Raw genomic sequence first — 27,004 nt, forward strand, 5'->3', positions numbered from 1 at the left:
TTATTGCTATTCCACTGTGAAAATACATCTGATGCCTCTAGACTAATCTTGAGGCCCTCACTTGGTGATACTTTGGATGGCTCTCCTCTTCCTCTCTCCCTCAATGCCCTTCTGTAGGCTCCAGCCAGAGAATGAGCCGCGAAACTCTGCAACTCTGCATCTCCACTGGGAAGCACTTCGCTCTCCATGCTGTGGAAAATGGGTTTCCTCTGAAAGGCTTCTTCCTGGCAGCATGGCAGTGATGTGATCTGGGACAAACCTGGACCACTAATTACATCATGTTTCATGTTATCAGTTTTCCAGGTTTGTCCTTCTACAACCTGACCAAATATTAAATCGGGAGAAATGCAGAATACAGACAAACTGCAGAAAAAGTGCCATCATCAATGTTGATTGTGAATATTAAAGACACACACGCCACATTACTGTAACACATGCAGGTTTATTGCACATCAAACTAGAGACCACACGTGGGATGATGACATTTTAAAACTGAAAACATTTGAAAAACACAATAAATGAACATCATGTATGCAACGTTATGCACAAACAGGCCCCAAATTCATTTACACAAGCCTGCATACGTACAGCGTACGAAGCAGACAAGATCTACGATGTTCATGCAAAACACTACAAATGCAAAAAGAACGCAACAGTTTGACAAACTGACCTTTAACCCAGTGAAATCTTAATGGATGCTCCGTTTCATCCTGTGCTCTACAAAGACGGACTAAAATGTGAGTTTCAAAAATTAAAAAAATGGTTTGTTTCAGTAGAAAGCTCAGAAGAAAAATCTGACTAAAGGTCCAGATATTTAATCGAACCATTAATTGTCAAGAAAGACTAAAGCTCAAAGATGTAAGACGACTGAAAGTCCGATTAGCCTCTAAAAGGTTGATCACACTGAAAAATACAAACAGCACAAACAGCTTATAGAGCAGTTTGCTGTTCTAGACTCGTAAATAACTGAGCCTGAATTTATTCCCAATGGACACATTTAATTTGCCTTTTCTACTCGAAGGTATGCTAACCTGACGGTGGTGTTAGAGGAACGTTTGGAGGGCCACAGACACGTTTAGAAACATTAACGTTGGCTGAGTTATCAGACAAACTACAACACAGTAAACTCTACTTTCTATTTCAGGCTGAGGGGGATCCATATTAACATTAAACACAGCTATGACTCAGGTCTCACGCTGTCCCAGTCCATCCAGTACATTTAGTCACATTTACTTAAAAGCCACGAGACCTTTATTTATTCATTTGACACAGTGCCCTTTTATTTACATGTTGCCTCATTTATTGCATAACAAGAAGAGATATAATAGTGGAAACAATGGAAATAAATGTTTTGGTTATGCTTAATCATAACCACCATGAGCCGCACATGAAGGAACCTTTTCTGGTTTGTGATTGGGTGTGTGTGGATTTCTGTGTGCTTTTAAAGCTGAATAAATGAAACAGACTGAGGTGGGGTTGATGTCACCTACCAAAAGAAAAATATAGATAAAGGTAAATGAGGCTACATTAAAATTTTCTGGATTTATTAGTGTTAGAAAAAAGGCTGATATTACAAATCACTTAGATTTACACACGTTCTCAGCAGATGTCAGGTGTTTGCAGGAAACACAGCTGGAGACTGTGATGAAGAAGTCTTTAGACCTGAGGAAGACTCTAGCTATGGAATTACTCTGGATGGTTTTACCTCAGCTTCCAGTACTACAATGAAGAACCTTGGAGTTATTCTGGACCAGGATCTGTCCTCACATATAAAACAGGTTTCTTGGATCTCCTTACACATTGGACTAATGTGGATGGTATAATGAATTTGTTTTAACTGAATCACACTGAACCGGCTTGAACTGATTAAGCATCTTGAGATGACTTTGTTGAGAATTGGCGCTATACAAATAAAGCTGAATTGAACTGAAGTGAAGAAGGAATTGGATCAAAAGGCATGTATGTGGGTCAAATTAATCAGTTTTAGCCCAGAACTGTCAAAAACGCATCCTTCCAGATGGTCAAATGTTTAAGTATTTTGGTTTTAGTTTCTGCTGGCTTGGTTCTTTAGTTTGGATCAGCTTCACCTCCAGACAGAGTCCTGACCTCATCTTCTGTCTGACAGCAGGTTCATTTAGTTCATGAGTGAAGCGTTTAGCTGGAGACAAACATATCCATTGTTATCCATATGCATGTCTCCAACCCTTCAGCCAATACATCTCTACATGTCCTGCATTAAGCAGACTCCTGCTTTATGGTCCAGTTTGGACGTGTTTTATTTTAAAGTGGACAATGGACAGGTCAGACTCACTGGGGCAGAGTTTTCTCCAAACATTCTCAGTGCTGTTTGACTGATTTCATGCTGTGGTCACAGTGAGACATTTCAGGACCAATCAGCATCTTCCAGGTCACTTTCAGATGCATGGGTTTTAGGTTCCACCGCTTCATCAAAGAGGATGAAGCGGTGGATCCTAAAACCCATGCAGCGGCTACTGCTGTGAAGCAAACATACACCAACAGCTGAGAGGCACAAACCGAGGCTAAAAACAAGCGCACCCACCATGTGTGACAGAGAAAAGAGTTTTCTGTAAGTGTGTTTATGTTGCATGGTCCATTAGCTCAGCAGTTCAAGGTAGGTGACAGGTACTTTGCCCTTTTCGTTCCCCCTTTCTCCAATCAGCCAGTCAGGGTCCATTCCTGGGACAGTGTATACAGTAATAAGCTGCAGAGAAACAACAAAACAGACAGGTAGAAATTTGAAAAAGATAAAGAGAAAGAAATGTCAGTGTTAACAGCAGCTGATGATGCTCTGTGTTCTGCTCTGGTTCTGTTGGATTTTAGAACCACTTCTGACACATCCAGTCATTAGGTTCACCTCCTGTTTATCAACAGTCCATCAACAGACTCCACAGTCAGAGTCTCTCTCCGGTAAATGTGACGTCCCAGAGGGGTCAGGTTAGATTTTTGTCGGGGGCAGGGGGACACGTGGTACGTGTAAATAAAACCTTTTGATGAAAAAGTCTAGACTTAAGGAAATAATGAACTGATTATTACAGTTAAAGTGGCCGTCTAATTTATCATCTTCTTGACAAGCTCTATTTGTTCCTCCTTCTGTCTGAAATAACAAGCCCAAAATAAATAAAGTACATCCCCAAACTTCAGGGGCTGTATGTAGATCTCTGAGAGAGAACCTGAGCAGTTTACCAGGTGTTTTAATAGAGGTGTTATGCAAGTAAATGTCTCAGGAAGCCATCGGCCGATGATGATGATGATGGACACCTCTATGAATGGTCAGTCAGGAGGATCCAGGGATAGCCCCACATTCACCTTAGAACCACCATGAGGGTCCAGAAAGAAGCGAAGCCCAAGATATTTTTAACACTTGATTAGAAAAATGCCATATAAATAAACTTTAATATTCTTCAGATTTTTATTGAGCTTCTTTATTTGTGTGTACAAGTCAAAGGTTAGATGTGCTTCCTTGTGTCACAGCGATGTTAATGTGATCTTACTGTACCTCATCAGCCAGGAGGGAGAGCTCGCTGGCATCATGGGCGTCATAGTCGTACAGGACCTTGGCCTTCCGGGCGCCCGTGACAGGCAGCTGTATCTGCTCTATAGCCAGTGAGCTGGCCCTTTGATTGGATGAGGAGGAGACGGTCGCCCCAGGAGACGATGCTCCGGAGGGGAAAGCAGAGGATATGGGGGCGGGGCAGCCAGAGGCAGATGTGTGTGGAGCGCCGGCAGGGTTAGCACATCTGTAAGACGTTTAGAAAGCAGGAGAATAGTTGGGATGGTCGATGGATCAGAGTGGCTGATCTGTGTTCAGTTTACTTTGTGCATTGAGAAAGCTCTTCCAACAAGCTAACCATTACAAGTAAAAAAAAACCCACAATTTTCATGATCTAATTTATACAGCATGCTACGGTTTTTCAGAAGTCCTCATCATACCAAATGTTTCCTCTGGAGCTGCCAGAGACAGTGAGCCCTCACCTGTGGAGCTCCCTCTGAAGGTCCTGCATGTAGTGATGACACTGAGCATAGTAGACGGCCTGAGCCTCTGCAAAATCCTGCAAACAGCGCAGGTGGTTGAGCTGAGGAGAGAGAGGAGGAGATCAGAAGAATACATCCAACATCTTTACTGTTGCTCCTACATTCAGTTACCATTTATTTATTTAAGTGCCTCCTGATCTATTAATCCACTCATGCTTCCATTAGTACATGGCTCACAGGCCAAAACTGGAAACTGTGCAGCCCTATTTAAGAAGCAGGCTGACGGTGATTCAGGGCGGCTGTGTGTGTGTTCACCACAGTTTGCCTCACTCTGGTGTATTTTCAGACTCTGTAGACCTTAGAGAGCTTTGTGCATTTTGTCTTCATGGACCTTGAGAACTTTTGTGGTTTAGTTTTTCTTATATACCGTGGAGTTAGTTGTAAGCCCTGGGTGGCCCTTTAGTTTAATCCATTATTTTCCATGTTTGGCTTATAGTTTTTGGGTTTTGTTGAGACCTCATTTTTTGTTATTACACCTTCTCACACCTCTGCCTTGTTGTCACAGATAATCAACTGAAAATAAATACTTTTAATTAAGAGTTTGTTTGTAGGTTTATCGTTCGTTTTTCCCTTGTGAGCTGGGAGGTTTGTAACATAAAGCTTTTTTGAGCATTAGATTTACATAAATCAGCTGTATATCCACTAATACTAATACTGTACAAGCAACATTAAAACGTGTTACAGAAGCTGTCCTCAGACTGAGTCATGAATTATTTTTACTGTTATTCTTTATTTATCAGAAAATACATCAGCTTGTTTTTAAAAGACTTTAAAGCCATAGTAGATTGTGTTTGGTGGATTATCTCGTAGTTTTAGCAATATTTTTACAACATTGAATTTATTTTCCTTCAATTAAGGAAAACTTAACAGACTTTCCAACAGTATCAGATTTATTGTTACAACAAAGAAATAATTCACCAAACATTCATTTACCAATGGCTCCTGGCAGGTTTGTAAAAATGTTGACATAAATGTAGATTATTCTGCATGTATTATTGTGGGATTTATTAACATACATACATAAATATATATATTTCATGACTCTCAGGCTGATAGGTGAAAATTATTGCCTCTATCTTCCACAATGACTCACATGTGTGCTGCTGATGCCTTCCAGCAGCAGTCTGGTGACTTCAGCCTGTCGGTCGAACTCTGTCTGAGCCACACGGAGCTCGTGTTCTGCCTGTCAGAGAACATGCAGCACAGACAGGAATCACTCAAGAATACGAGCTGAGCTTATGAACCAGGCAACCACATGCTTTCCGCTAGAGAAGGTACTCACTTTGTCCACCTCCTCACTCAGCAACTGAGAGGAGCATGAGACAACAAAAAAACACAGTTATGAACCATCATTAGCCTCAGACATCAAGTTACAAAAATATTCACTTGCAGAGCAGCTGCAGTGTGAGCCGTGTCTGATTTTCAGTCTGAAACATGATGCGTTCAAAGACACAGAAGAACCTAAAAACCATACCTACACTGCTGGTCTTTCTGATTTGAGTGTTTCAGTATAAGTGAGATCATCCTGAGGTTTTTAAATTTAGGATATGACCTTCTACCTAATGAACAATAATAAAAATAATTATCTACTCTGTGACTGACTGAACTGTTATTGGATGGGATGGGACTGCAGCGATTATTTCTGATGATGCTCATAACTTCTAATTTAAAAGAAATAAAGATAGTGATATCCAGGATGCTCAACTCAAAGCTTTATAACATCATAACATCATCATCAGCAATACATTTTTAATTTTCAGTCTCTTTAAAATAGAGAAGAATCAGGCATACTTCTTTATTTCCTTTACAAGAATGAAATGAACTTTTGGAGCTTTCTGTATATTAAAAAATCGGACATGTTTTACCATCAGCAGCACTTAAAACGGTGCAAACATCAGCTCTGTCTTTAAACCGCTGAGAACTTGTATGACTCTGTAAGGCTTTTATGTCGTGGCTCCAGAGTGTCGTCCCTACAGATTCCGGCCGTGGTGAAATGAAGCAGGGAGATTCACAGATCACACCTCTGAACCGCTGCCTCTGCTGACACTTAGTCAGACCATAAATCATAGAGCAAATAAAAAACTGCTCCTGGAGCTGATTTTTCTGTCCATTGAAGTGCAGGACAAACAGGAAGTCATGTGTTAAGTTATTTTTGTGTCAGAACAGACATTTACACAAGCTACCAACCACTGTGGTGGAGGAAAGTATTAATCACAAAAGCCTGCGTATGAAGAAAAACCTGATGAATTAATGATTCACCACCAGTTTGGCTTCAGGAAGCAGAACCTTCTCTTTACCTTCAGGTCATCTTCTAACTTTCCTTCCTGATAAATCTAATAACAGGTCTGGCTTGGTGACCCCGATCCATCCCTTTAGTCCTGCTGCTATAGGCCGAGGCTGCTGGGGGACGTCCCATGATGCACTGGGCTCCTCTCTGCTCTCTTTACTCTCCATGTAGAAATATCTGACATTGATGTTGTCATTCATTTGGTTTCTCTTCTTTCTCAGTAGGAATCCCTGGATTAGAGTTCTGCTGCTGGTTTACCACTCTTTTCCTGTCCTCTCCACCCCATTACTCCTCGTTCTGGTCCTGATGGAGGTTTTCCTCCCTGGTTGGTTTCATCCGCTAGGTCATTATTTTTATGAACTGGTTTATATGAACACAGTTGTTATAATTTGGACTAATGTGGATCATACTTTAGTCATACAAAGAACATAAATAGGCAGACATATGGCCACATCAGCTAGAGAAAGTATGGATTCCTTTCTACAAAACACAACAGCAGCTAAAGTTCTATCAGCACGAACACAAGACAACAGAGGAGTAGTCGTAACAGATGTACCACCTTTCTCTCAGCAGACACACTGGGCTCGGCTGCCACATCCCAGCTCTCCCAGCCGCTCTGCAGCTGGTTCCATCAAACACAAAATGAAAGTCGAGACTCGTGTTCAATAACTCGTGTGACCAAAAATTACCGTACAAACACAGCAGACTGACAGACCAACCTGAAATCATCAGAAATCCTCCTCTGATAGCACCAATTACTTTCAAAGTCAGTCTGAACTAACACAAAGCTAGAAAAGACTACCAGTACTAGACAAACAATTCTTGTCTATATAATTTTCCTCCTGGTTGATTTTAATTTTCATATAGTTGCAGTGATGCTATGTAATTATTTTCTGATGAAAGGGTTTGTATGAACACTTATTTTTAACTAGACTAAAATGGATTTTGTTTTAATTGTATCACAATAAACTGGATTGAACTGATTATGTCTGTAAAGTACCTCGTAAACTGCTGCTATACAAATAAAGCTGAATTGAACTGATGCTAAAGAAAATATAAATAAAACAGAACATAGAAAACAGATAAAAATTGGGAGAGAGAATATTAACTCAATCTTGAATTCATTAAGTGGTACTAAAAGAAAACAACTGGAGGGAAATATTGCAATTAATATAAATAGTAAAAAGAGCACCTTTTATAGAGTCACTCAGAGGTAAAGATGGGCAGAATAATGTTTCTTAACATTAAATTACTTTAAATATACCATCATCTTACAGTAAATGATATTGTCAAAGGGTTCCAACTATCAGGAGACATCTCTCTGTGCCCAAAATCAACACTGATCCTCCAGGTGTCCAGTGTTTATATGGCCGATAGCTTGTCCACTACTATATCAAAAACAGGCATGACTCCAGAGTGTACCATGCCTCTCGCTGAGTAGCTGCTAGGATAAACCAGCCAGCCCACAACCCTGCATTGGTCTAAGCGAGTGGAGAAAATGGATAGATGGATGAGTCTCTACTGGAAACCACTGCATGGACTCAGGAAGACTTCCAGAAACCACTGTCTGTGAACACAGTTCACCCTGAAACCCACTAATGCAGGTTAAAGCTCCATCATGCAGAGAAGAAACCAGATGTGAACAGGATCCAGAACCAGCTTCTCCCATCTTCTCTGGACCAAAGCTCATTTAAAATGTTCTGAGGCAAAGTGGAAACCTGGATGAAGATGTGAACTAGTTTGTGGAAAGCATGGACGGCGTGTCCTGCAGACTAAAGAGGAGAGGGAGCATCCAGCTTGTTATCAGTGGACAGGTGAAAAGCTGCATCTCTGATGGGATGGGGCTGCATTAGTGCCTATGGCGTGGGCAGCTTCCACATCTGTGAAGCTCCATCAATGCTGAAAAGTACATGGAGGTTTTAGAGCAACATCTGCTCCCATCCAGACAACGTCTCTTTCAGGGAAGGCCTTGCAGGTTTCAGCAAGACGATGCTGAACCACATCCTGCATCCATCACAGCAGCATGGCTTCACAGGAGAAGAGTCCGGCTGCTGAACTGGCCTACCTGCAGTCCAGACCTTTCACCAGTACACAACATCTGGAGCATCATGGAAGCAGAAATCCAGCAACCAAGGTCCAGGACTGTAGAGCAGCTAGAATCCTGCATCAGACCAGAATGGGACGACATTCCTCTCCTAAAACTCCAGCAACTCCACACTTCCCAGACATTTCCAGACATGTTAGAAGAAGAGATGCTAAACCGTGCCGAACATCACCCGGGAACTACTTTTGCCACCTTGCCGAACCTCACCCTGGAACTATTTTTTACACCGTGCCGAACATCACCCTGGAACTACTTTTTACACCATGCTGAACATCACCCTGGAACTACTTTTTACACCATGCTGAACATCACCCTGGAACTACTTTTTACACCGTGCTGAACATCACCCTGGAACTACTTTTTACACCGTGCTGAACATCACCCTGGAACTACTTTTTACACCGTGCTGAACAGCACCCTGGAACTACTTTTTACACCATGCTGAACATCATCATGGAACTACTTTTTCCACCGTGCTGAACATCACCCTGGAACTACTTTATTTTTCTTGTTGATAATATTAAATTGTCTCACTTTCAACATTAAACATGTTTTCTTTCATCTGATTAAAAGATGATTCATGAGATTCACTCAGCCTCATAAAAATGTGTTTTTGTTTCATTAATTCCTTTTTTTAAATCTGATTGATGTCAAAACAACAACAAAAAAAAATTAAATTTGGCTTGTTTATGGTGCAAAGATCTCCTATCCAGAGCCTTTAACAGGACTCAATTTTCACTTTGTTTTCAGCGTGAGTTTTAATTTAATATGCATTATTGGGGACAAGAGTAATGCAATTTTGTTGCAACCAAAAGAATAAAAAAGGAAAATAAATTAGAATTATTTAATTAATGTTTAATGCAGTGGTTACGGAGGTGCCTTCACACTTTCAGTGCATTATACTTGTTTTTTTAACATTAACACTTTGATCTGTGTTGCACAAACTTCTTCATTCTGTTAAAATGCTGATTTTAAAGATGCAATAAAAAAATAAATCAGGAAGAAAGACCACAGGTGCTCATTCATGTTTCTTTTAACTGCCAGACCAACAGAAGGTGATAAAAGATGCACCTGCAGACTTGGTAACACAGTGCCACATGGTGTTACGGAGTTGTAAAAACAGCACACAGCTCAGCACACAGACTACAACATGCTTTTTTCTGCATGCTGGGAGCTCCCATTCTTACCGCTGATGCACTGGCAGAAAGAACATAATTTCGAGGCCTTGTCTCCTGAAAATCAGGTGCAGCCTAAAGAAAAAAAAAAACAACAAAACATTATGCAGTTACAAAGCAAACAACTCAAGCACATCAGTGAAAGTAAACAATACTGAAGTAACACAATTACATAAAACTGAAGAGTAAAAGCAGAAGAATTGTTAGAGATTAAGGATTTTTAACATTTAAAAAGGCAGACCTGACCATCTGAAGCACCCCCGGATCAAAAGGCTGCCCCCACAGGCCAGGGTTGTGGGTATGGTGGGTGCAGCTCTTGTTCCCCTTGCTAACCACGTGTACATTATATAGAGTAAGCAATGCAATCGTACACCTATGAGTATCTCAGGAGCAATGTGGGGTTCAGTGTCAATGTCAAGTAATGAGGTAGGACTCAAACCTTTGGCTCTATCTGGTGGAGAATGACCAGGCTAAGCCCTGAGCCACACCTGCCCCAATAAATACCGCAAGTCACTTAACATTTTCATACTAACACGTTTTTGTTTTTCTTTTTATACACTGTTCACAAGGAAGTCATAACCTACAGTTATGGCTGACCAACTGATTGCTTGACCCTAAACCCTGATCTTTAACCCGACCATAAACCTGATCTTTAACCTGACCCTTAACCCGATCCTTAACCTGACCCTTAACCTGATCCTTAACCTGATCCTTAACCTGACTCTTAACCTGACCTTTAACCTGACCCTTAACCTGATCCTTAACCTGACCTTTATCTAGACCCTTTACCTGACCATAAACCTGATCTTTAACCTGACTCTTAACCTGACCTTTAACCTGACCCTTAACCTGATCCTTAACCTGATCCTTAACCTGACCTTTATCTAGACCCTTTACCTGACCATAAACCTGATCTTTAACGTGACTCTTAACCTGACCCTTAACCTGACACTAAACCTGACCTTTAACCTGACCCTTAACTCGATCCTTAACCTGACCCTTAACTTTACACTAAACCTGACGTTTAACCTGACCCTTAACCCGATCCTTAACCTGGTCCTTAACCTGACCCTTAACTTGACCCTAAACCTGACGTTTAACCAGACCCTCAACCCGATCCTTAACATGACCCTTAACCTGACTCTTAATCTGACCTTTAACAAGACCCTAAACCTGACTCCAAACCTGACGTTTAACTAGACCCTTATCCCGATCCTTAACCTGACCTTTAACCTGACTCTTAACCTGACCTCTAACATGACCCTTAACCTGACCCTAAACTTGACTCTAAACCTGACGTTTAACCAGACCCTTAAACCCGATCCTTAACCTGACCTTTAACCTGACTCTTAACCTGACCTCTAACATGACCCTTAACCTGACCCTAAACTTGACTCTAAACCTGACGTTTAACCAGACCCTTAAACCCGATCCTTAACCTGACCTTTAACCTGACCCTTTACCTAACCATAAACCTGACTCTAAAATCAAATCTTTACCTTCCAAACTCATTTTGTACCTGTGTGGACCAGTCTCCATGACCCCCAACCCACAGTCAGGCTTTGGTTAAAAGGAAAATGTGATAATTTAGTTATATGTCAGAAAAACAGTCAAGATGGTGCCACCGTTGCAGGAGAGCTGCCAACCTGCTGCTCTGCCTGTTAATATATGTAAGCTTTTGTATGGGGCATGAGCAACTGGTGTTCAAAATTTCCTTCGGGATTAATAAAGTTCATCTTATCTTATCTTATCTTATCTTATCTTATCTTATCTTATCTTAAACTGCCAGAAGAAGTTACTGCCTGAAGAAATCTATAATTACTGAAGAATAAACAGGTAAAGTGGATGCTCAGCTTCCGGTAGTTTGATGGTTTCTGGGATTCCAGAACTTTTCCAGAGGATGAGGGAAGTCTGACAACATGTGCTCTGATCTCACCGCTGCTTTGGCTTCTGCCTGCTTGGCTTTTTTCAGGCGAGCCTTGCAGATGTCCAGATCCAGCCTTCGGTTCTCCAGAAGCCGTTTCTCTTTCTGTAAACAGTGAGAAACAGAGCATCTGCTGCAAGCATCAAACATTTCAACAACAGCTTTTTATCCATTTAAACAGACAGAGAAGCTTTAGACTGGGATTATCCATGCCAACGTGTCTCTTTACTTCACTGGTCTTAATATGACATGAACAAACTAGCCAGACTCACTGATATGGTCCTCCAGTCCCCCTCAAGGAAGTTACGTAGCGGAGAAAGAAAACTTCCGGCTGAAGTCTGGAGGAATTCCCGTTCGGCTCCTCCCAGTCTTTTCTGGTATTCTCCTACAGTGATCAGGGTGCTGCCTACAATGAGAGCAGATGTTCAATCAGTGTATGTGCATAATATTCTGTACACATGTACATAAACAGGATGACTTTTTACATTTTATTTGATTTGGACATTTAGAAGAACGTAAGACGAGGGTCCGCAAGAGCAAAAAGACGTAATTTTGTTCTCGTGGCCCTAAGAACAAGAAAAACGTTCTCGCGTCTCGCGGCGCATGTAACTGCCTCAACCCTCTGTTGGCCTAAATAACAGAATCACATCTCAGCTACAAGAACAGCTGAACTTTGATTGGCTGATCATTTTTCTGCGTGTTTACTCTGTGATATCAGTCACGTTTAAAGTTTTTTTCTCTGCCAGATAAAAAACTTGCGCTCTTTTTCAAAGTTCATTTCTTCACATTTCTTAAGCATGCGGTGACAGTTAATTTAAATGACTGCTTCTTTTACTTTATTCTTATTGTGCAATAGTTTTGAAAAGAAGATTATTGCTAGGATATTTACTATTAGAAATCATGCAAAAATGACTAAACAGAAGACGGACGAAACTGTCTGTCCAGCTGCATATCCATCTTCTGCATCAAGCATAAATGGGCTGTTAGGCAGGTAATTAATTTAGATAATTAAACTAGAAATTAAATGGTTTTCCATGCTTCCATTAAGACAAAAAGCTTGGTGGTGCTCCGAGGTTTACAGATATTATTAATGTTAATTTATATTTTATATTGATTATTAAAAATAGTATTTATCTAAACATTATTAATGTTTAATGATGCTAGAGCACTACATCTGGTATGTTGTTTATGTTCTATTGGTAATAAAATATGGGAAATTTATTATGTTTTTGTTTACATTTTACACAGAAACTTAACTTTTTTAGAATTGGGACTGTCAACCTGTTTAATACCATGTAATTACATATAAAACTGCATTTTCTGCTGCCACAAATCAACACAAAAATGAAAGTGGTTTTACAAACAATTTCTGTTTTACAGCTTTTTACAGAATATGATTCACAGAATTATGACAGCAGCTGGTTAGCTCAGTCGGTAGAGCATCAGTCTACCATGGGAATCGAATCCTTCAGGGGACGAATATTAACACTTTCCAGCTGGGTCCTTAGGTAAGACCCTCAATGCTGCTGCCTAACCACTGAAAGTTGCTTTGGATAAAAGAGTCTGCTAAATGACTGCAATGTAATGTTATGTTAAAAAATGCTCCACTATTTAAGTACTATTATTATCAGCACTGCTTCTGGAACTAATTCTCAGACAGTTCTTCATGAGTATGAAGCCAATAAAACCCTAACGGTCGCACTAAATGCATCTGTAACAGTTTCAGTACCAGCTTTGCTTACCATACGGGGTCTCAGGGCCAAATTCAGTGGCAGCATCCAACATGTACTGGCCCAGTAGCTCTGCATTGGTGGTCCTGGAGGGAATCTTCTTGTCCAGCTTGTCATAGATGAATTCCTCTATCCGAGCACCTGGATGACAGGTGTAGGAAAAGTTAAAGGTCTGGGCTTTTCTTACACAGAGATGAAGATGATCATCTAGTACAGTGATTCCCAACCCTGGTCGTCAAGGCCCACTATCCTGCAGGTCTTTAATGTCTCCCTATGCACAGGTCTGCTAATGAGCCATTGATTTGAATCAGGTGTGTTGCATCAGGGAGACATCTAAGACCTGCAGGAACGTGTGCCTTGAGGACCAGGGTTGGGAATCACTGATCTAGTTTACACCAGGTCTGTGTTAACACATAAACACATGACATAGTAACAGTGTCATTATAGAAATTTTGACTTTTAGTGTTATATGTTTTTTTTATAACTATTCTTGTTTATTTAATTGTTTGTTTCTATTTTCAGTGTGTTTGTTTTGTTGTAGTTGTTTTGTTTTCCCCAGGCCAATCAGATTTAAATATGAACCAGGGACCAAAAAGGTCCTTAAGAAGAACAAAGGAATTTCTTTGTGTGTGTGTGTGTGTGTGTGTGTGTGTGTGTGTGTGTGTGTGTGTGTGTGTGTGTGTGTGTGTGTGTGTGTGTGTGTGTGCGTGCGTGTGCGTGTGTGTTTGTGTGTTTTTGGTATTTGTAATTTCACATCAAGTAATGGATCAAATTCAGCATTGTTGCTAATTGCTAGATGCTAACATTACAGACAGAATAGTGATGTTTAGTGCGATGACGCCATCACTGACAGCCGCCCCTGCTGTAGTGATGTTATGCTCGAGCCCGTGTGCTCGAGCGTGTGACGCAGCAGTGTCATGAGCATTGTTCCGATACGCTGATTTAGCATGACAAAAGTCACATGACCACACCAACTGAGGCCTTGCTGCATCATCTATGCGTGTCAAGCTGCTCCTGGGGATTTTGAAGGGACTGAGGTTGTTAATCAGTCGATGCATCCTATAAACCGGATTTATTGAGGGCAGATATTCTTATTTTAATTTGAGGCGACTATTTAACATCATCTATACCAAACCTAGTACCTCATCCCCAGAGGCGGTAATCTCACTTGATGCCGAAAAAAGAGTTTGATCGTGATGAATGGGAATATCTCTTCTATACTCTCGACAGGTTTGGTTTCAGCCCCAACTTCATCCATCATATAAGGTTAATTTATAAGGATCCCATAGCCTCAGTCTATACCAACGGCATTTCATCTGAGTTTTTCCCTTGAAATAGGGGGATGAAACAAGGGGATCCAGTGAGTCCATTGCTTTTTGTCTTAGCCATAGAACTCAGCTATACCTCTTAGGTGTAACAAGAGTATACAGGGTATTTTCCGTGGTGGGTTAACTTATACAGTCTCGCTTTATGCAGATGATTTATTATTATATGTCACAGAACCCACTACAACCATAACGGAAATCCTTAAAGTTTTGCTGAAATTTGGTAATATATCAGCATATAGGCTGAATTTCAATAAAAGCGAGTATTTCCCCATTAATAACAGTGCCAGGATAAATCCCGATCTACCATTTAGGATGTCTGATGAGTCTTTTTCGTATCTTGGTATAAAGGTTACCAGATCCTATTATAGTCTGTTTAAGAGTAACGTTACTCTTCTCTTGGAGAAATGCAAACAAGACCTCAAAAGATGGTCGGTTTTGCCACTATCTCTTATCGGGAGAACAAACTCGGTAAAGATGAATGTCATACCAAAATTTCTTTATATACAGGCATATACTGCCTGTTTTTATTCCACAATCCTTCTTTAGAGTATTTAATCAAATTATCTCTTCGTTCATATGGAATAATAAATCAACTCGTATTAGAAGGGAACTGCCAAAACGTGAGGGTGGACTCTCACTTCCAAATCTGTGTGTGTATTACTGGGCTGCAAATTTTAATGCAATCTCTCTCTGGCTGAAGGATTATGGTAAAGAGCCCCCCGCATGGCTCCAGATTGAAAGATTTATGGCTAATCCATACTCCCTTTCTGCCCTACTTTGCGCATCTCTTCCATCGATGATTAATAGTATTTTTAAAAATTTAATCTTAGCTCAGTCCCTACGTATTATTAACCAATTTAAAAAACGCCTGGGTATCTAGAATATCTCTGTACACTCACCATTAACAGGTAATCACCTTTTCCAACCATCTCTAATGGACAAGTTTTAAAACTTGGTTTGAAAAGGGTATTCGTTGTATGTGTGGCCTGACTAACAATCACCTGCAAGTTAGAGATTTTGTTCGTAAGAAGTTTAGCAACTTCCCATTACTCCCTCCTTCTTCCTGTTTGGACTCCTTGTTAAGGGTCAATATGCAAGTTAAGAATAGAATATCATTCATTTACTCTCATATCATGGACGGCTGCAGCCCTTTTATGTCACACGTTCGAGAACAATGGGGGAATAATTTGGGGGCCCGGTTGTCTGATGATGAATGGAACATGGCTCTTAGGAGAGTTCACTCTTCCTCGATATGTTCTAGGCACGCCTTAATACAGTTTAAAGTTTTACACAGATTCTCTAAAGTCAAACTAGTGAAAATATTTCCTAATATTGATCCACTGTGTGACAGACGTAAACAACTGCCTGCTACTTCCTTCCATATGTTTTGGTCATGTCCAAAACGAGTTTATTTCTGGTCTTCTTTTTTTTTTTTAAATGATTTCTATAGCATATGCCATGAATATCTCACCTTCGCCTCTGGTTGCCATTTTTGGTTGTCTCCCTGCCTTGATGAACTCTGCCTCCCCTGCTTCACTACAGAGAGTCGCTGCGTTCTCCTCTGTAGTTGCCATACGCCTGATTCTGTTCAAATGGAAGGCTACCACTCCCCCTTCTCACCATCATCTGATCCGAGACTTTATGCAGAATGTAAAGTTGGAAAGGATCAGATGTGCCTAAAAAACCACAACCAGCTGAACCAAAAGACTACAGACCAGTCGCCCTGACATCTCACGTCATGAAAGTCCTGGAGAGACTCTTACTGGCTCACCTCAGCAAGCAGGTGAAGACCTTTCAGGACCCATTACAGTTTGCATACCGTAATGGGCTTGGGGTTGAAGATGCCATCATATACCTGCTTCAGAGAGCCCACTCTCATCTGGACCAGTCAGGCAGCACTTTGAGGGTCATGTTCTTTGATTTCTCAAGTGCTTTTAATACGATTCAGCCTGCTCTGCTGTGTGAGAAGCTGCAGAAATTCCAGGTGGATCCCTCCACAACCACCTGGATTTACGACTACCTCACAAACAGACCACAGTTTGTGAGACTGAAAGGTTGTGTGTCTGAGATGGTGGTCAGCTGCACTGGAACACCACAAGGGACTGTACTTTCACCATTTCTATTCACGCTGTACACCTCAGACTTCCAGTACAACTCTGAGTTCTGTCATCTACAGAAATACTCTGATGACTCAGCAGTTGTTGGGTGTATCAGTGATGGACAAGAAGCAGAGTACAGAGAACTGGTCGGTCAGTTTGTGAAATGGTGCGGTGACAATCATCTCATCTTGAATACCAAGAAAACAAAGGAGATGATTGTTGACTTCAGGAGGAACAAGAACACACATAGAAGTGTTTCCATCATGGGAGAGGAGGTGGAGGTGGTGGAGGAATACAAGTACCTTGGAGTTCAGCTGGACAACAGACTTGAGTGGAAAAGCAACACTGAGTACATTTACAAGAAAGGTCAGAGCAGACTCTACTTCTTAAGGAAGCTGAGATCTTTTAACGTCTGCACCAAAATGTTGCAAATGTTCTACAGGTCTGTTGTTGAAAGTGCAATCAGCTTTGCAGCAATCTGCTGGGGCAGCGGCATCAGAACCAGAGACTTGAAAAGAATTAACAAACTGATCAAGAAAGCCGGTTCTGTGCTTGGAGTAACTCTGGAGCCGCTGGAGTTGATCATCAAAAAAAGAATTCTGTACAAGCTGATGAAGATAATGGAAGATCCTTCACACCCTCTACACAACGCCGTGACGAAACAACAGAGTGTGTTCAGTGGGAGGCTTGTTCAAGTCCGATGCAAGACAGAGAGATACAGAAGATCCTTCCTTCCAGCAGCTATCAGGCTGAAGAACAAAGCCCTTAATTAATTAATGTGATTGTTTTACTAAAAAAATACTACTACTACTATATTGAATTTCCCTTTGGGATTAATAAAGTATTTTTCATTTCATTCATTCATGTACTCTCAACGTTACTATGGATACTTTCCATAATACCTGGGACCCCTTATTGTTATATGTGAACAACTTGCCTGGTTTGGATATGGAAATTTAAATGCATTTAACCTTTTCTCTAGTCAACCTGTTTAACAAGTAATGTTAAGCTCACTTTTTAGATGCTGATGCTATATTAGATTACTCACTCCCCCCTTTTTTTCTCTTTCTCTTTTCCGTATCTTAATTTATTAAACTTTCTATACTCATTCTGTATTTAATTCTGCTTGTTTTAAGGGTTCGGTATGTTTTTGTCTTGTCTCTCATGGGTTTTGTTTATTCTCTAAGATTATTATCCTATTACGGTGAATACCAATATTTTGTCTGTCTGACAACTGGAATATACATAAATAAAGGGTTTATATATAAAAAAAAAAAGGATTTAACTGCACTGTAAACCAAAGGTCTTTGAGAGGAGATTTTGCTAGCAACCATTCATCATTTCAGATTGAAGGAAATCCTTAAATTTGAATGATATTAGCTTTAGGGAATGAAACATCAGCGCGAAACACCGTTGCCAGGGTAACTGCTGAACAAGCTCGGAGAGTGAGAGTGTGAGAACGGAGTGGGCGGTGTCTTCAACATCACAGGTTTTTAAATAGCCTTGCAAAAACCACACTTTAAAGTTAATCATATAAACTTCATCTGGAAACATCAGAGGAAACGTCTCGGTCTGCAGCTCAAAGGAGCAGGACAGCTGTGGGACTTTCGACAGCCGAGCTGGTTTCTAATATGCATCAGCAGAAAGTTTTAATGATTTTAAAGTTGGTTAATTGCAATTTAAATTTTGTATTTCTCTTTACTGGAGGTGACAAGCTCCACAGAGGGAGGAGGTCTTATGCTGAACAAGAGGTGGTGATAGGCTTCAGGGTCCACTAGGGACTGATGGTGATGCATGGAGAGAGTCTCCTCTGTCAAGTTCCCTGCCAATGACCTAGCATGGACCACAAGACACATGGCCAATGGCTCAGACAGCTCAATAGAGACTTTCTTTCCTGCTGTGGAGGTCAAAGTCCTGATGGCGTTCCATCACTCAGCGTGATGGAGCGTGGTACGCTGGCTGTTCAGCTGCAAACAGGAAAGCCCTGCAGGGATGATGGAGGTCAGCTCAGAAAGTCACCGGCGGGTGGGCTGAGAGGTAAAACTCTATCAGGGGTCCAGACAAGGACTTCAGTTTTCTCATCATTATGCTAAAAAAAAAATTATCATCCATCCCATTTCTGACAGATTCCAAGCACTTGAGCAAGATTTGAACCTAAAAACTTCACAGTTTAAAATAAACTGAATATTATCAGCAAATAAATGAGTTTAACCATCCAAAGCAGATTCTGATACATCAACTTAGCATTACAGCCTATGGAGACAGTCAAATCCAACATCAGTAACACAGAACATCCTTCAGCATCGTCATCATCGTGGTGTTACTGGAGACTCTAAGACGAGCTGTTTCAGATGGATGAAAGCCAGACTGAACGCGATGCTTAAAGCAGCTGGACGTTGTTTAGCCACAACCTTTTACAAAGTCTTAGCAAAAAAATGTTTCTTGTTTCTATGAGTTAATGAAACGTGGGATCAGCTGAGTTTTTCATGCCATAGATGGATGGATTTCTGCAGATGGATGTTGGTCCTGTCAGATAAATAATGACATGCTGTTATACGCCATATCTGCAACTTTATTTATAATGCACTTTAAAATCAACAGGTAGTTGAAACAAAGTGCCACAATGTGCACGTAATATCTGTTATGTGCACCAATCTCATCTACATGTGTTCTTATTCTATCTGAGGCTGTAATAACCAATGAAATGATGAACATGTATCACACCCTACAGGAAACCCAAGTCATTCTCAGTCAATCACTACAGCACTCTGGGAAACGAAGGAAAGACTTACCAGTGTGGTCAACTGAAGCATGGGGGGTTACAGAACACACAGGTCAACAATTTATGCTTTTATTTGAAATTCATGTGAAGATTTCTAAAGGTGCATCTCCACAGAAAGGTCCAGAATCTTCCAGAAACGTATATCCAGGAACTTTCCCAGGATTTCCTGATTCTCCAGCGTACTCTGATTCAAGATGAAAACAAGACTGGACTAGAGTTAAATAGTCTCACTAAATGTTCCCTTTTGAAAAAACTGAACAACAAAACTTCATCATCAGTGAATCAGCCTTTGTAAGTTTGAGGAAAACCAAGTTCTTCAGAAGGTTCTGGTTCCTGTGGTGGAGAAACACCCTCAGGTTTAAACTGCTTGACGTACATGCCATCATATGGAACTCGAACTTTAGGAACTTACTTGGGTTGGGCTGCAGGAGAACCTCAGTTTGTCTTAAGATCTTTTCAGTCCAGTTTTTGGTACCATCCGCCCTCATTATCAGGTTTTCTAAGTGAGGATCCAGTTCGGTTTTCTCAGCCTGGCCCAGCTTCTCCTCTGTGAACTAAGTGACAGGATTATGCATCACAATCAAGATCTTCAACAGCAACTGGAGCCTAAACAGACATAAAGTCCAGACAATCACTGCTGCTGGGACTAAAGACGCTGAATGTTTGTTAAATCTGACCTTTCCTCCAGCACCTCCATGAGGTTTTACTGTCTTACCCCGAATGACAAATACTGGGAGTGATGGGTGGAACGAAACATTGATCCTCATTGATTCAATGATCAGAGAGTCAACTATCTACAGAAACTTTAATCCTATCAGTTTGTGTTATTATTGGATGTATAACACTTACATAGCTCAATTACAGTAAAGTCAAATAATTAGTGTGCTGTGTTGGTTTGAAGCACATAAAAAGGTTTTTCAGGTAGTTTTAAACAAATAGAAAAGCACATCAGATACTAAACACTGAGCAAATAATGAACTAACTTCATGGTTAAGAGTTGATAATTTAACTTTAGGTTTTAACTTTTCATTTCTGTCTGAAGTTCAGCTCATCAGTTTATCACAACCCCAACTTCCAAACGGTTGGTATGCTATGATGTAAATAAAACCTGAATTCAACGATTTTCAAATCCCATCAACCCAAATGTTATTCCCAGAAGAAGATAAACCACATGTCAGACATAGAAACTGAGACACTTCACCATGTGATGGAAAATATGAGCTGATAGTGAATCTGATGCAGAAACACATCTGGAAAAAGCTGGAACAGGATTAAAAAGATGCTGGACAAGTAACTGGTACAAACCAGAAACACCTGGAGGAGCATTTGACAACTAATCAGGTTACCTGGCAACAGGTCAGTAACATGACTGGTATAAAAGGAGCATTTCAGAGAGGCAGAGTCTCTTCTCTGGACCAAAGCTCATTTAAAATGGTCTGAAGCAAAGTGGAAACCTGGATGAAGATGTGAACTAGTTTGTGGAAAGCATGGACGGCGTGTCCCGCAGACTAAAGACCTTTCACCAGTACACAACATCATGGAAGCAGAAATCCAGCAACCAAGGTCCGGGACTGTAGAGCAGCTAGAATCCTGCATCAGACCAGAATGGGACAACATTCCTCTCCTAAAACTCCAGCAACTCCACACTTCCCAGACATTTCCAGACATGTTAGAAGAAGAGATGCTAAACCGTGCCGAACATCACCCGGGAACTACTTTTGCCACCTTGCCGAACCTCACCCTGGAACTATTTTTTACACCGTGCCGAACATCACCCTGGAACTACTTTTTACACCGTGCCGAACGTCACCCTGGAACTACTTTTTACACAGTGCTGAACATCACCCTGGAACTACTTTATCCCCCGTGCTGAACATCACCCTGGAACTACTTTTTCCACCGTGCCTGAAACTACTTATTACACCACGCCGAACGTCACACTGGAACTACTTTTTACACAGTGCTGAACATCACCCTGGAACTACTTTATCCACCGTGCTGAACATCACCCTGGAACTACTTTTTCTACCGTGCCTGAAACTACTTTTTACACCATGCCGAACGTCACCCTGGAACTACTTTTAACACCATGCCGAACGTCACCCTGGAACTATTTTTTACACCGTGTGGAACATCACCATGGAACTACTTTTTCCACCGTGCCGAACGTCACCCTGGAACTACTTTTTCCACCATGCCGAACGTCACCCTGGAACTATTTTTTACACCGTGTGGAACATCACCATGGAACTACTTTTTCCACCGTGCCGAACGTCACCCTGGAACTACTTTTTCCACCGTGCCGAACGTCACCCTGGAACTATTTTTTCCACCATGCCTGGAACTACTTTTTCCACCATGCTAAACATCACCCTGGAACTACTTTTTACACCATGCCGAACGTCACCCTGGAACTACTTTTTACACCGTGCGGAACGTCACCCTGGAACTACTTTTTACACCGTGCCGAACATCACCCTGGAACTACTTGTTACACCGTGCCGAACGTCACGCTGGAACTACTTTTTACACCATGCCAAACGTCACCCTGGAACTACTTTTTCCAGCGTGCCGAACGTCACCCTGGAACTACTTTTTACACCGTGCCGAACATCACCCTGGAACTACTTGTTACACCGTGCCGAACGTCACCCTGGAACTACTTTTTACACCGTGCCGAACATCACCCTGGAACTACTTGTTACACCGTGCCGAACATCACCCTGGAACTACTTTTTCCACCGTGCCTGAAACTACTTTTTACACCATGCCTGGAACTACTTTTTCCACCATGCTGAACATCACCCTGGAAGTACTTGTTACACCATGCCGAACGTCACCCTGGAACTACTTTTTCCACCGTGCCGAACGTCACCCTGGAACTACTTGTTACACCGTGCCGAACGTCACCCTGGAACTACTTTTTACACCGTGCCGAACATCACCCTGGAACAACTTGTTACACCGTGCCGAACATCACCCTGGAACTACTTTTTCCACCATGCCGAACGTCACCCTGGAACTACTTTTTCCACCGTGCCGAACGTCACCCTGGAACTACTTTTAACACCGTGCGGAACATCACCCTGGAACTACTTTTTCCACCATGCCGAACGTCACCCTGGAACTACTTTTTCCACCGTGCCGAACGTCACCCTGGAACTATTTTTTCCACCATGCCTGGAATTACTTTTTCCACCATGCTGAACATCACCCTGGAATTACTTTTTCCACCGTGCCAAATGTCACCCTGGAACTACTTTTTCCACCATGCTGAACATCACCCTGGAACTACTTTTTACACCGTGCCGAACATCACCCGGGAACTACTTTTTCCACCATGCTGAACATCACCCTGGAACTACTTTTTACACCGTGCCGAACATCACCCTGGAACCACTTTTTCCACTGTGCCAAACCTCACCCTGGAACTACTTTTTACACCGTGCCGAACGTCACCCTGAAACTACTTTTTACACAGTGCTGAACATCACCCTGGAACTGCTTTATCCCCCATGCTGAACATCACCCTGGAACTACTTTTTACACCGTGCCGAACGTCACCCTGGAACTACTTTTTGCACCGTGCCGAACATCACCCTGGAACTACTTGTTACACCGTGCCGAACGTCACCCTGGAACTACTTTTCACACCGTGCCGAACATCTCCCTGGAACTACTTGTTACACCGTGCCGAACATCACCCTGGAACTACTTTTTCCACCGTGCCTGAAACTACTTTTTACACCATGCCGAACGTCACCCTGGAACTACTTTGTCCACAGTGCCGAACGTCACCCTGGAACTATTTTTTCCACCATGCCTGGAACTACTTTTTCCACCATGCTGAACGTCACCCTGGAACTACTTTTTCCACCATGCTGAACATTACCCTGGAAGTACTTGTTACACCTAGCCGAACATCACCCTGGAACTACTTTTTACACCATGCCGAACGTCACCCTGGAACTACTTTTTCCACCGTGCCGAACGTCACCCTGGAACTACTTTTTCCACCGTGCCGAACGTCACCCTGGAACTACTTTTTACACCGTGCGGAACATCACCCTGGAAATACTTTTTACACCATGCCGAACGTCACCCTGGAACTACTTTTTCCACCGTGCCGAACGTCACCCTGGAACTATTTTTTCCACCATGCCTGGAACTACTTTTTCCACCATGCTGAACATCACCCTGGAACTACTTTTTCCACCGTGCCGAATGTCACCCTGGAACTACTTTTTCCACCATGCTGAACATCACCCTGGAACTACTTTTTACACCGTGCCGAACATCACCCGGGAACTACTTTTTCCACCATGCTGAACATCACCCTGGAACTACTTTTTACACCGTGCCGAACATCACCCTGGAACCACTTTTTCCACTGTGCCAAACCTCACCCTGGAACTACTTTTTACACCGTGCCGAACGTCACCCTGGAACTACTTTTTACACAGTGCTGAACATCACCCTGGAACTGCTTTATCCCCCATGCTGAACATCACCCTGGAACTACTTTTTCCACCGTGCCTGAAACTACTTTTTACACCATGCCGAACGTCACCCTGGAACTACTTTTTACACAGTGCTGAACATCACCCTGGAACTACTTTATGCCCCGTGCTGAACATCACCCTGGAACTACTTTTTCCACCGTGCCTGAAACTACTTTTTACACCATGCCGAACGTCACCCTGGAACTACTTTTTACACAGTGCTGAACATCACCCTGGAACTACTTTATCCACCGTGCTGAACATCACCCTGGAACTACTTTTTCTACCGTGCCTGAAACTACTTTTTACACCATGCCGAACGTCACCCTGGAACTACTTTTTACACCATGCCGAACGTCACCCTGGAACTACTTTTTACACCGTGCGGAACGTCACCCTGGAACTACTTTTTACACCGTGCCGAACGTCACCCTGGAACTACTTTTTCCATCGTGCCGAACGTCACCCTGGAACTCTTTTTTCCACCATGCCTGGAACTACTTTTTCCACCATGCTGAACATCACCCCGGAACTACTTTTTCCACCATGCTGAACATCACCCTGGAACTACTTTTTACACCGTGCCGAACGTCACCCTGAAACTACTTTTTCCACCGTGCCGAACGTCACCCTGGAACTACTTTTCACACCGTGCCGAATGTCACCCTGGAACTACTTTTTACACCGTGCGGAACGTCACCCTGGAACTACTTTTGCCACCTTGCCGAACGTCACCCTGGAACTACTTTTTCCACCATGCTGAACATTACCCTGGAACTACTTGTTACACCGTGCCGAACATCACCCTGGAACTACTTGTTACACCGTGCCGAACGTCACCCTGGAACTACTTTTTCCACCATGCCTGGAACTACTTTTTCCACCATGCTGAACATCACCCTGGAACTACTTTTTACACCGTGCCGAACGTCACCCTGGAACTACTTTTTCCACCGTGCTGAACATCACCCTGGAACTACTTTTTCCTCCGTGCCGAACGTCACCCTGGAACTACTTTTTACACCGTGCCGAACGTCACCCTAGAACTACCTTTTCCACCGTGCCGAACGTCACCCTGGAACTACTTTTTACACCATGCTGAACATCACCCGGGAACTACTTTTTCCACCGTGCTGAACATCACCCTGGAACTACTTGTTACACCATGCCGAACATCACCCTGGAACTACTTTTTCCAGAGATGTTGCTGCCATCAGATTCACTATCAGCTCATACTTTCCATCACATGTTGAAATGTCTCAGTTTCAACATGTGGTATGTTGTTTATGTTCTAGTGGGAATATAAAAAAATGGGTTTGATATTGGAAATAATTAAATTTTGTGTATTTAGAAGTATGTACCTTTTTTCATATTTCATTGTTGTCTATCAACAACACAGAGCCAACAGTGGAGCCCACAGCCAGTTTAGCCCTGAGCAGGTTAACTGAATGAAGGGATAAGGAGTCTCTGTGTGCATGTGCGCGTGTCTCTGAAAGTGTGTGTGGTGTCATGTACTCGATCACAGCCATCAATAATGGATCGAGTCTGGACAAGCCTTTATCGGCTTACAGCTGCTCGTGCGCATCAAGGCCACAAACAGCAATATTTCCAGATATGATCAGAGATCAGTAGGAGCTGCTGCGGCGGTAAAACCGGATCTCGGCCCAGAACCAGCAGACGGCTGTAGTTAACGGCGCTCAGACCTCATCTCCACCACACCGGACTCCGGTGGACCTGCTTCTAAGATCCAGGCTTACCTGGACGGCCCGGGTGAAGAACACTCCTGCGTCAGAAGCCAGTTTCTTCACATTGAAGTCCATGGTGCCGTGGCGAGCTGGTTCGGGTCGGACTGGTTCGTTTCCCCTCAGAGGGAATCGTCCGGATCAGCTGATGATGGAGTTGCAGACGGAAAACTGGAGCCTGAAATCTTCTCTGATGGTCGGTGATCTGCTGCCCGTCCTCGATTTAAAGAGACCGCAGCACCACATGATGATGATGATGATGATGATGATGATGGAGGAACTGCAGCTACATCCTGGATCACTGAACCTCCACACGGAAATAATGGTATTTACACCATAAATATACGTAATAATAAACCAATAAATAGTTATTTAAATAATGAGGAAGATTTGCTAAAAACAAACTCTTATTTTTATTTATTTTTGATTATATGTGTAATTTGCCATAAAGCCCAAACAGCTTTACCTAGTATGGAAAAATATATAAAAAATTAATCAATGAGTGAATGAATAAACAATATATATATATATATATATATATATATATATATATATATATATACATATATATGTATATATATATATGTGTGTGTATATATATATATATATATACAAACACACACACACACACACACACACACACATACACATATATATATATATATATATATATATTCATTCTTCTTTTTTTTTAGTGAACTATAGAAATCAAACTATGTGGAACTCCAAACTATTTGAATTCAACTCTCCTCGCTCTGTTTTGGATGAAACCTACTAGTATCAGCTAAGAAATGAACATTTACAGACTGGAGAAACATCAAAGGAACAGGAAATTTAAACCAGGTTTCTTTAAACAGTTTTAATTTTTCTTTATTTGTTTGAAGTATATACATCTTCATAAATAATCAAAAACAGTCATCCTGCTACAGTTCTAATTTACTTTTCATCTCTAGACATCATTTCTTCTAGAAAGAAAAAGCTGAACCATTTAATGATTTCAGAGCAGACAGAGTGAAGGAAAATGTGACATTTAACCAAAAACTGAGCAACTCTTCAGATAGAGCCGGAGATTTGATCGTATGTGGATGCCTGTGGCATCTTACATGTCTGGATGTTTGAATTCACACAGAGAAACCAAATGATTATTAGATCAAGGTTGACTGAAAAGCAGCTGAAACACATCTGTACCAATCAGACTAAAAAAAACTGTACATGAGAAGCAGGAAATCCAGTCATCTGATATGAAGACTCATCACTCAGAAACTCATTCAGAGGAAA

General features: G+C 41.8%; 1 protein-coding gene and 1 long non-coding RNA gene across 4 annotated transcripts; both read right to left on the minus strand.

Annotated features, from left to right (window-relative positions):
- Positions 1–422: 422 nt before the first annotated feature.
- Positions 423–25,960, minus strand: sh3glb2b (SH3-domain GRB2-like endophilin B2b). 3 transcript variants are annotated; one of them, XM_041969566.1, is made up of 12 exons: positions 25,742–25,960; positions 19,895–20,036; positions 19,493–19,504; positions 13,286–13,414; positions 11,816–11,949; positions 11,556–11,648; positions 9,632–9,694; positions 5,336–5,359; positions 5,147–5,236; positions 3,994–4,094; positions 3,518–3,758; positions 423–2,722 (listed from the first exon to the last, which is right to left on the minus strand). In XM_041969566.1, the coding sequence occupies exons 1-12, from the start codon at positions 25,802–25,804 to the stop codon at positions 2,615–2,617; spliced, it is 1,200 nt and encodes a 399-aa protein (XP_041825500.1). In that variant the 5' UTR covers positions 25,805–25,960; the 3' UTR covers positions 423–2,614. The 3 variants fall into 3 exon arrangements, with proteins under 3 accessions (XP_041825500.1, XP_041825502.1, XP_041825501.1); XM_041969568.1 differs by lacking the exon at positions 5,336–5,359; XM_041969567.1 differs by lacking the exon at positions 19,493–19,504 and having other exon boundaries at positions 25,742–25,956.
- On the minus strand, positions 9,799–11,549 carry LOC121629805. Its single transcript, XR_006008436.1, has 4 exons — positions 11,047–11,549; positions 10,582–10,708; positions 10,433–10,497; positions 9,799–10,336 (listed from the first exon to the last, which is right to left on the minus strand). It is a non-coding gene; the product is annotated as an uncharacterized LOC121629805 (long non-coding RNA).
- Positions 25,961–27,004: the final 1,044 nt, after the last annotated feature.

The sequence above is a fragment of the Melanotaenia boesemani genome, chromosome 19, assembly GCF_017639745.1.
Source record: "Melanotaenia boesemani isolate fMelBoe1 chromosome 19, fMelBoe1.pri, whole genome shotgun sequence".
NCBI classification, from domain to species: domain Eukaryota; kingdom Metazoa; phylum Chordata; class Actinopteri; order Atheriniformes; family Melanotaeniidae; genus Melanotaenia; species Melanotaenia boesemani.

Coding starts and splice junctions, on each gene's coding strand:
- sh3glb2b (XM_041969566.1), bottom strand. CDS start 25,804: ATGGACTTCAATGTGAAGAAACTGGCTTCTGACGCAGGAGTGTTCTTC. Junction 11,649..11,815: donor GGGACTGGAGGACCATATCA/GTGAGTCTGGCT, acceptor CACTGTTTACAG/AAAGAGAAACGGCTTCTGGA. Junction 4,095..5,146: donor AAGGCATCAGCAGCACACAT/GTGAGTCATTGT, acceptor CTCTCTCCTCAG/CTCAACCACCTGCGCTGTTT.